The sequence below is a fragment of the Lactuca saligna genome, chromosome 9 (genome assembly GCF_052625555.1).
Source record: "Lactuca saligna cultivar CGN05327 chromosome 9, ASM5262555v1, whole genome shotgun sequence".
In the NCBI taxonomy this organism is placed as follows: Eukaryota; Viridiplantae; Streptophyta; class Magnoliopsida; order Asterales; family Asteraceae; genus Lactuca; species Lactuca saligna.
Window position 1 is genome coordinate 81,060,001 of NC_136425.1, and position 11,413 is coordinate 81,071,413.

Genomic DNA, 11,413 nt, shown 5'->3' on the forward strand with positions numbered 1-11,413 from the left:
ACCCACAAGACGTAATGAAAGGAAAGAAGAAGGATGGGAAACAACAAACCATCAATGAAGTTTGTTGAAAGGACCTTAGAGATAAAGTTTGTCGTCACATTGGGAGATGGTTTTTCGATGCGGGTATTCCTTTCAATGCTGCAACGTATGATAGCTTCAAAATTATGATTGAAGCTATTGGACAATTTGGTCTCGGGTTGAAACCACCATCTATGTATGAGTTAAGAGTGCCGATACTGAATAACGAAGTAAAAGATGTTCAAAAACAGCTTTTGGAGCATGAAGAAGAATGGGCTAAAAAAGGTTTCTCTATATTATCCGATGGATGGCACGATTTTGTGGTGCAAAAAGACATCATCAACTTCATGGTGAACTCCCCAAAGGGTTCGGTATTCAAGAGGTCACTTGATGTTTCCGATGTTTCAAAAGATGCAGATTTGTTGTTACGTGTTCTTGATAAAATGGTGGAGGAAATTGGTGAAAAGAATGTGGTACAAGTGGTGACCGATAATGCATCAGCTTATGTGAAGGCGGGTAAAATTTTTAACTTTCAAACTTAATATCTTATCTTTTATGAAGGCTAATATCTTGTCTAATTTCAACTACTTTTTATGTGTGGGATTTGTAGGGAAGTTGTTGGAAGCTAAAAGACCAAATCTATATTGGACACCATGTGCCGCACATTGCCTAGATTTGATGTTGGAAGATATTGGCAAACAAGTTCCAAAGGTGAAAAGTGCATTAAAGAAGTCGATTTTTGCAATTGGATATATATATATATACATATATATATATATATGTATGTATGTATATATATATATATATATATATATATATATATATATATATATATATATATATATATATATATAGCCATGTGCCTCTTGTGAACTTGATGAGAAAGTTCACAAACCAAAGAAACTTACATAGGCCGGCTATCACAATATTTGCAACATCTTTCATCACTCTTGCCCAAATCCACAAACAGAGTGCCAATTTGAGGGATATGGTGGTTTCTAAAGAGTGGGAAACATCTAAGTGGTCTTCAAACGGGAAGGGGGTAAAAGTAAAAACTTACTTTATGCAAGACATGTTTTGGAGAAATGTGCATTATGCTCTTAAGTTGACGAGTCCCCTAGTTACGGTTCTTAGGATTGTTGATGGAGAAAAATATCCGACTATTGGCTTCATTTATGAGGCCATGGATAGGGCTAGGGAGGCCATTCGTGATAGCTTTTCAAGACCGGATGACTACAAGACAACTTTTGAAATTATAGATCGCAGGTGGGAATGTCAATTACATAGACCTTTGCATGCGGCGGGACACTTCTTGAACCCGGGAATCTTTTATAAAGATGTTAGTGGGGTAGCTTGTGAAGAAGTGGAAAAAGGTTTGTATGATTGCGTTATGAGGCTTGTTCCCGAGCAACAAGTTCAAGACAATATTTCGGAAGAGTTGGACAAATATCGGAATGCACAAGGACTCTTTGGTAATCCTATGGCTGTTAGACATAGAGAGACAAAATCACCGGGTAAATTTCAACTTATTTTTTTCTTCTAAATTCTAATTTATAATCTGATTTTATGTTTTTGTTTTTGTTTTTTATAGCTGATTGGTGGGGAGCATATGGATCTTCAACTCCTAATCTAAAAAACTTTGCTATAAAGGTTCTTAGCCTCACTTGTAGTGCCACAAGTCGTGAAAGAAATTGGAGTGTTTTTCAACATGTAAGTCTTTTTTTACATGTTTTTTAATTTTTACAAATTAATCTGTTTTTTACAGGAAATTTTTTTATATATAAAAACTGTTTTCTTTGCAGAAAAAATATTGTTTTATAGAAAAACTGATTTTTTTTTTGGCTGGAATTTGTTTATTATTGCTGGAAAATATGTTTCTCTATAGCAATTATGCTTTGTGTTCTTACTTTCTTTGATTTTCTTACTTGTAGCTTCATACGAAAAAACGAAATATTTTGGCACAAGAGAGATTGAACGACATGGTGTTTGTCAAATTCAATCGGTCCTTGGAGCGATGGGCAAAAGACAAAAAGAACGATCACCTTATCCTACAAGAGATTGATGAAAGCAACGAGTGGTTGATGGGAAGAATGGAAGATGCAAGTGATGATGAGGCGGTATTTGTTGGTGAAGATTTAACTTGGAGAGATGTAGCTCATGCTTCCGGTGCTTATGAGCCTAGTTATCGAACTAGAGCATCAAGAGTACAAAATGATGGAACCGGAACATCGGGCGTTAATAAGGGAAAAACAACCGTTCAACCATCTCATAGACATTTGGTAAATGAAGATGTGGAAGAAGATATCCGTGTCTATAGTGATGATGGAGGAAGAGATGGTGTTGTCCAAGTTGACGACGAAGATGATGATAGTTTAGACGATCTCTAGTTATAACTTATTAGTATTTGGGATCTAATATGATACTACTATGAAACTATGATTTTTGGATATTTTAAGTATTTAAAACTATTTTTAAGTATTTACATATATTTTTATATATTTTTTTAAATTCTTGGCGCATCGTGTGCTCTAGGCGAGCGCTTTCGCTTAGCGCTTAGCGCATCGGCCCCCAAAGGCTTTAGTGCATTAGGGCGCATTACGCTTTTTAAAACCAAGTGTACCATTACTTGATGAAATTAAACATGTAAATTGTCTACAAGTGTCTATATGTACATTACCATTTTAGAATTTAATTTCAAAATTAAAAAAAAAATACCACTACAATGGAAGGAGCATAAAAAGAGTGTCTCCATGACATATATTACTATTTTAGAATTTAATTTCAAAATTAAAAAAAAAAAATACCACTACAATGGAAGGAGCATAAAAAAAGTGTCTTCATGTACATTTGACCTTTAAGCATTATGGCTGGACTTTCTTGCCAAGGACAAAATAGATATTAGTTTCTTCTTTCAAAATATCAAATATCATATTCAATTATGTAATTGAAGTTTTAAATAAGATTAGTAAATTATAAAATAAAAAAAAGGAAAAAGGTAAATGCAACAACGTTACATTTTTAACCCAAATAAAAGATCAACACACAATTGTTTTCTACTGAATAGCATTGAAACAAATACGTTTTAAAAAAAAAAAAAAAAAACCAATGGCAATGCCTAGCTCAAAAAACAACAATATCACTATTAAAATCCCAAAACAGTAATCTCCAATATTAAATACTGAAAAATTTAAAAATCATATCAATATCAGTTTTAGAAAAAACTACTTGGAAGTACACTTAACCAAAACACGGAAGATTTGTTGTTTTTGAAGAAGGTATGATCGATTTTATTGAAATCCCTGTCAATTGTGATTTCTATGAATTCTCCAACAATTAAGATTCCTATGATTTAAATATCAATTACGATTACTATGATTTACCTAAATTGGATTCTAATTTTTTATATCGTTTTTTTGCTGAATTGCGATTTGTATAAGATCCTTTGATGTTGAACGATTTCTTCACAACGATGATCACGAACATTCGAACTAAGGACATCGATGCCATCAGTAGAATAAGGAAACAAAGTAAATTTTTTCAAGAATTTTTTTTTTTTTCAGAAAATTAAAACACTGATCAAAACTACATAGTTTTAATGATCAAAACTACATAGTTTTAATGATCAAACGCGTAATAAAAACAAACAATAGAGACCAAGCACGTAACAAAAACAACAATAGGAACCCTTCGACTTAAAAAATAAATTAGGAACCAAACATGCAAATTATCTTAAACCATAGTAACCATTTGTATAATTTACTCATAAAGTTCTTTTTTTTTTTGCACGAAAAATACAAATATATATTAAATTACTTCTAAATTATTCCATCTATATCCAACTATGACTTGATTTTTTTTTGAGCAACAATACAAATCTCCCTATACTAATAAAAGAGTAGTTCTTTTATCAAGTGTCACCATGTTAGACATTGTAATTAATATCATGACACTTGTCAATCTATTAATTCTCCATTTCAAATTTCAAATTTCAAAATTTAAATCTCATTTTAATTATATTAAATTAATAACATTAGAATAAAAAGAAAATAAAATTAAACAAATTATAAAAAATAAAATTTATACAAATTATAAGATAATATATTTTAAGTATTTATTTGAATCAACGATTATAATTTTATATATAACTAACATAATATCTGTTAATTAATAAGTTATTTAAAATTGTTAATTAATAGTTTTGAGTTTTTACTTGAAAAGTTTAAATAATTTTCTAACCGTGGTTCCCACGGTTTATAAACTAGTATATATATTAAACTACTTATAAATTATTTCACATATATCTACAGTAAAAGTTGAACCCTCAACTAAAAAAAAAGGACAACACCGAAGACCATTAGGCTAAAGTTCATTTGGTAAGTTTAGGGTTGTAAACGAACCAAACGAACACGAACAAGGTCTTGTTCATGTTCGTGTTCGTTCGTTTAAGTAAGTCGAACAACAAACGAACACGAACGGATAAACGAACGAGATTTTCTTGTTCATGTTCGTTCGTTTAACAAATTACTTTGTTCATGTTCGTTCATTTATGTTCGTGAACATGTTAAACGAACATAAACGAACAAATATAAACGAACAAAGATAAAAAAAAAAAAAAAAAAAAAAAACCACAATTGAATATATATGCACATAAACGAACATATAATATAGCAATATAATAAAAAATAATTGAATATAGATGAATATAAATAAACTTAAACGAACGAACATAAACGAATGTAAATGAACATCATAAACGAACGTTCACGAACATAAATGAACGAACGAGACCATTGTTCATGTTCGTTTATTTAACTAAACGAACGATAATTTTTGTTCATGTTCGTTCATTTATTAAATAAACGAGCATAAACGAACTTCCCGCCGAACAGTTCACGAACGGTTCGCCGAATGTTCAGTTCGTTTACCCCTAGGTAAGTTATGTAATTTAAATGTATACTTAATAGGTCAAATTTCCAACTAAGTCGGTAACAGCTGGTCTCAATCATGACTACAAAAATCATTTGGTACATCCATCTATCAATCATCGTATGTCCTATGATTGAGAAGCAACAATAACCAAATCATGATAAAATGTCGACAAACACATGTATTATAAACATTGATAACCTAGATATTTTGCTAGGCGTAAAATCAAATCAAGTGACAAGAAATCTTACGTCTCACCAAAATCATCCGAGCTTGAAATCCCCAAATATTGAATCCCAAAAAAAACATCGTCATCAGCTTTGTATAATGTTGGTAATGAAAATATCAATGAATACCTCATTTGGTGTAAATTGGAAATAGCATCTTTGATAGAACTATCCAAGCTACAGAGACACCGGTGTCGAGGTCATATGTTTGGTATCTAGTTCTATAGGGACTTCATCCGCTCAAATGGTTGTATCTTTTACCACTCTCATTGTACTAATGCTAAGGACTTCATCATGGATAAATCAACCTCTGCGACACCATGCTCATCCTATAAATATTTCTCTTTACTAATATTCGCTTAACTAATCAATAATGAATGATTATAGAACATACTTAAGTAACAATTTTACATTTATGATCATGTACGGACCCTCATTGTCAACCCCACCCTCATCTACAAGTCTCTTACTAACAACCCTATCATGAAAAGCTCTTATCCTACATTTATCTTAGGTTAGGCAATGTTAATTGATTAACAACCAAGTTAATATGTCAGATTAAAAGTTTACCTCATACAAGTTTGGTATAGCCAGAAACATAGTATTATTTCTACATATCGAAATAAAAATAATAAATTAAAAAAAAATCATCATATCAATTAACAGGCACATTTTTGCCAACCAAATCGTATATCACAAACCATTTACAACAACAAATGTCCGAAAAGAAAAGAACAACTCACAAACATCAAAATTATCATATGAAAAACCACTTTAATGATTTTACTATTAAATTATGCATATTAACTAATAAATATAATATTTTCTAAAAGTGAAATTGTTTAAATCATCAAAAAAAACCCTTTAAGGTCTAATTTCTAATTTAGTTAATATCAAATATTACCAAGAACACGAATAATGGGATCAAGAACAAGAAAATAATATTAAAGAGTTATTAATCTAAAGTTGATCTCATACCACCATTGGGGTTCAATCGATTCAAGACCTTTATGAAAAAGTACATGGTAAGAATATAGTTTAAAACTTTTAAACAAGACAATACTATATATATATATATATATATATATATATATATATATATATATATATATATATATATATATATATGGTTAAGTTATTTTGTTTTAATAACTATTATGTGTCAGAATACAAAGATCTGGACTACCGGATAAAATAAAATCAAAGGCCATGATTTGAGTGTTTATGATATTAGAATACGATAATATTTACCATATAATCACATAAATTTCAGCATAATGACATTTTAGTCAATTAACCTATATTAAAAAAGGAAATTTTTGGATTTTTAGGGATAATTAATTCCTTTATTTTAAAAAATATGAATATTTTAAATTAATTGAAATTTAAAAATTCGATTTTTATTCTGTCAGAATGATAGAATGCAAATCATAAACTAGTAAATATATTTTTCGATTTTATTATGTTAGAATAACAGAATGTCAACCATAAACTACTAAATACATTCTGAAATAATACACAAAATCGATTTCTGAACTAATAATATACCAAATAATTACATTGTATGATTGTGATTCATTGAATGCTAACAATATTCTGAAAGAATAACAAGTCTAATTCTTAAAAAATAACAACATTCTTAAATAGTGAGTGTGATCATTCTTTAATTTATTCTTTAAGCATTTCCCATCAGGTCTTCAAACCATTATTCAAGTCATTTCTATCACAAATTCATTGCCAAATATTTTGCAGTGATATACTTGTAACAACTGCACATTAAACATATAAATAATAAACTTCATTTTTATCATAATACAACAATAGTATTCTTACAAAGTAAACTATTCTTGCAGAATGCTTATGAATATTTTTAAAGAATTTGTATTATCAAGAATATACCCAACGAACAAAACATTTGAAATATAAATACATGAAAAGATCATGTTAAAACAAAAGATGACTAAGAAAAATAAACAATTAGAACATATAAACCATCTTCGTAAGGAACAATAAGTAGGAAGAAGACTCTCCAAGGGTAAATAAATCATTAATATAAAGTATATGAAGAAGTGTGAACTTGTTCAACCATTTTTATAGAATGTAATCCTCGAACCACCAATTTTTAATCGAAAAAAACTCCAAAAACATAAAATACACCAAAGTAAAGAATTATTCTAAGAGAATATTACTTAGAGTCTAATAGCTATCACAAAACATGTTTATTCTGCAGGAATGATATTGTAAAAATTCTCAAAAAATGGTTCTCAATATTCTTAAAGAATTTGTATCAGTTTTGACACCATACGAATTTTGTCAAAATAATGGTGGAAAAAATTAATAATTCCTTTTATTTAAAAAAAAAAACTACAACATGGATTTGTATTAAAAAACATACGAAGATAAAAAGAAGCTACAAACAGAATCAAGATTACAACTAAAATCCCTAATTAAATTAAAATGCAAGAACAAAAATATGAGTAAAATATCAAACTAACCTTGATAATCGCAATGTTGGGTTCTTGAATTGTCACGACCATTCTTCGATTACATCAAATGCATAGCAATGTTTTGCTAATTTCCAAAGCAGAATTTTGAAATTGACAATTTCTACCCATTTTTGAGAAATTTTGTTAAAGGCAATCCGTGAAAGTTTATGACACAAAAAGTTTATGACACATGTTAAGGGGGAGTTTTGACACGAAAAATTCCAAATAGAGCACGTTCTTTTTCCTTGGAAGTTTATAATCAAATTTCGATTATAAAAAGGGGATAGGTTTTATATGGAAATTCGAACTTGAATTTTTCATATTATGCGGATTTGAAGACCAAAGTGATCTTGAAGTTTTGAAGCCACGAGATGATGCAATTGGAAGTTTGGAAGTGATGTATTCGAAATGGGTTTGGTTTTATTGAAGATTTTTGGGGTGTGTTTTTATGTGCAACTTTTTGGGTGATTATTTGGAGTTAATCATTCGTTGCTGCTCGGTTTGTATGATCTCACATCCTAGAACCTAATTCAAAGAATCATGGACGAATTGAAGATTGAAGTTCGTTTCGACATGTGTCACCTTTGAGGCTCGAACCGCGTAGTTGCTCGACTTTAGATGATTTGAAGTGGGTCATTTATTCCTAACTTTGAGGGGGAGAATGTTGGGGTGCAAAGTTATTCATGATTGACTTTGTAAATGTTTGACTTTTGTAAAACCCACTTACATGTGAAGTATTAGCCTTTTGACACATGTGTTAGTGAGAGTGAGAGAGAGACATGCAAAAACCTCTATATAAGGTAGGTTTGTCCATTTGTAGAGGTGTGCTTGAGAGATGTAAAATTTGAGTGTGTAAGTGTGTGTTATTTATGTAGTCTAGATCTAGATCATTTTTGTAACACAATATACAATGGATACATCTCTTGAACACCCAAATCACCATATTCAATTGTGCAAACTTTATTTCCGCATGTCAAACCATGTTCTTTGTCACAACAATATAATATGTTATGTATGCTAGAGTAGGCTAGGTATTCATAATAGGACTAGAGTGGCCTGATCTATGATGCCTTAGCCTAGGAGATTACTTCTACTATGAGATGCTTTAGAGTAAGTAGGTAGCAGCGAGGAGCTTACGAGAGGTCTGCTGGAGAGTAGCCTATGCATAGCGAGATTAGAGTGCTTGTAATCTGGGATCCTAGGAGGTGGACTTGGGGTGAATACTGATGCGACGTGGACGGTAGTATAGGGCCCGTACTACTGAAGACATTGGATCAGTGTGCAGTCCTAGTAAGAATCTTGAGGGTACTAAGGAGCAAGTAGGGTTGAGTTATTGAGTGTGAGTATACTCGAGTGAGTCTCTGATATTTTTATTTGTATTTCAGAGACATCATGGTTGTGACACGCCATAGACCAGAGACCAACGACGTGAGTGACGAGGAGCTTCGTCAGATGATCTACGATGAGGTGGCTGCGGCTATCCGCGTAGAGATATCAGAGATGTTTGGGTTTATTAAGACCACCCTGATTGATAAGTTTGACGAGAGATACACAACAGTTACTGAGGTTACAGCTGCTGCAACTACTGCGGCTGTGGCTGCTGCTAGACCTCGGGGGGGTGACTCGTTGTTGTTCCCGGAGTTCAACAACATGAAGCCACCGGAGTTTGATGGGACATAGGACCCGATTGTTGCGATGAGATGGATAATTGATATCGAGGGATGCTACTACACCTATTCGTGTCCAGAGCATATGAGGGTTCGGTTTGCACTGAACCAGCTTCGCTTAGGAGCGAAGGACTGGTGGAAGTTTGTGACGGCATATTTCGCTACTTCGGAGATTTCGGCGGTGACCTGGGAGAGGTTCACCACCATGTTCAGGGATGAGTATGTTCCCCCGGTTAAGAGAGAATGGTTGGCACAGGAGTTTTTATCCCTAAAGCAGGGGACGGAGTCAGTGACAGTGATCACACAGATGTTTCACGAGAGGATGTTGTTTTGCCCTGAGCACGTGTTGTTTGAGCAGGCACGCATAAGCCGATACTTGAGCATACTGAGGAGGGACATTCGTGATTTTGTGGTGAACTCGTCATACCAGACATTTTCTGAGCTCCAGGTAGATGACCGGAAGAGGGAGATTGAGCTGGAGACTCGGGTCAGAGAGGATGTCGAGTCTCAGAGGAGGGACAGACGACTGGTATAGGCTCAGCCGGCTGCCAAGCGGGTAAAGCCCGCTGATTCGAGATCTGGAGATCCGAAGGGCCACACTGGTGGGAAGTGAGGCAAGAGTCACGAGGGGGTGTGCAGATTTGGGGTGTGTTACAAGTGTGGGAAGGAGGGGCATTATGCGAGGGATTTCCCCAAGGGATTCTCGGTTTGCTTTCATTGCAACTAGACTGGCCATCGGAAGGCCGAGTGCCCATAGCTACTGCAAGGATCGGTAGAGGGATCTGCACCTGCTGCCTGAGCTACTGAGATCCAGCCAACAAAGGCCGAGGCACCGAAGGATCGCAGAAGAGCCTTCCAGTTGACAGCAGAGTGATGAATCAAAGAATCTAGTATGAATATTAATCAAATTTTGAAATAAAAAATGTATGTAAGATTGAACACCGATGTAAATAAGATCTTGATTCAGCTCAATATTACGCTTTTAGGTTTACATAGTGCAAAATAGACAAGACAGTAAAAACATAATCTAACTCTAGTAAAGACTCCTATTTATAGGAGAAGAAAAGCGTACAAAAAATATACTAAGGACTTAAACTAATAAGCTTCGAATAATGTGCCTTAGTGAAATAGATTACAGTGAATACGAAGATTGTACTATATACGAAGACCTATGACACTTCGACTAATTACAACCAATTTAGCCGTTACAATCTTCCCCCTTGTAATCATAGTCGAAGTCTTCAGTTTGTAAGCAATTGGATCGAGTACATCATCACTCTTCGTATCTCAGTGTACCAAGCAATAACCTTCCTAATTTCCTTCTTGTCTCCTTCATTATTCTTCCTACACTTATTCATACAAACAATTAATTTCATATACTGTGAAGTAGCATATCTTTCCACTTCGAATGTTTGAAACAAAAACCGTTTAGCTCTTCCAGCTTTATCCTTTCCAGCAAAAACTATTCCGAATGGCTATAAACAAATTTCTCCATCATCATACTTTTTCAATTCTTCTTGCTTCTTTCTAGGAGCCATTGGAGCAGTGATATCAATTCCCTTTGTAGTAGCTAACTCCACATCAGTTTGTGCCAAACATTCATTATAATTTTCAATGAAAATCTTGATGTGCTTAAATCCAAGCTGGAATACATCAGGCTCTGTTTCTTGAACATGAGAAAATGATTTAGCTTTCAAAATTAATGCAACTTGTATAAGATCATACAAGTTCATTATAGGAAAATCAACAATAGTAAATTCTCTAATTTTTCCATTCGACCTGATCACCAAATATTTGAGATTTTGAATAACACCTTCGAAAATCACATCTCTTTTTATGCTTATCACCTTCTTGATTTTCACTAGTAACCAAACATCTTCTGGAGCTCTTGCTAACACTGCATGAAATCGAATTTTCATCTGCTTCCCTTCATCCTTATCTTTACAAATTATTTCAGCTTTAAACTGAGGCATTATGAACATCATTTCATTCACTGGAAAGTCAAGCTGACTTGCATCAATGTTCGTGACCACATAACTTTGTTTTGGCACCTTTTCAAAAGAATACATGTGGTAAAATGACACCTTAG

The 11,413-nt window shown here is 33.0% G+C and overlaps 2 protein-coding genes across 2 annotated transcripts in view; both read left to right on the forward strand.

Annotated features, from left to right (window-relative positions):
- Window positions 1-68, forward strand: part of LOC145016525 (uncharacterized) — a 561-nt gene extending 493 nt beyond the window's left edge. Inside the window, exon 2 of the mRNA XM_078974811.1 lies at window positions 1-68. This exon is cut by the window's left edge and continues 386 nt beyond it. Within this exon, the coding sequence (XP_078830937.1) occupies window positions 1-68 (68 nt within the window).
- Window positions 69-164: 96 nt separating this feature from the next.
- LOC145016526 (uncharacterized) lies at window positions 165-2,405 on the forward strand. The gene is made up of 5 exons (XM_078974812.1): window positions 165-534; window positions 629-729; window positions 989-1,532; window positions 1,610-1,728; window positions 1,950-2,405. The coding sequence occupies exons 1-5, from the start codon at window positions 165-167 to the stop codon at window positions 2,403-2,405; spliced, it is 1,590 nt and encodes a 529-aa protein (XP_078830938.1).
- The last annotated feature ends 9,008 nt before the right edge of the window (window positions 2,406-11,413 follow it).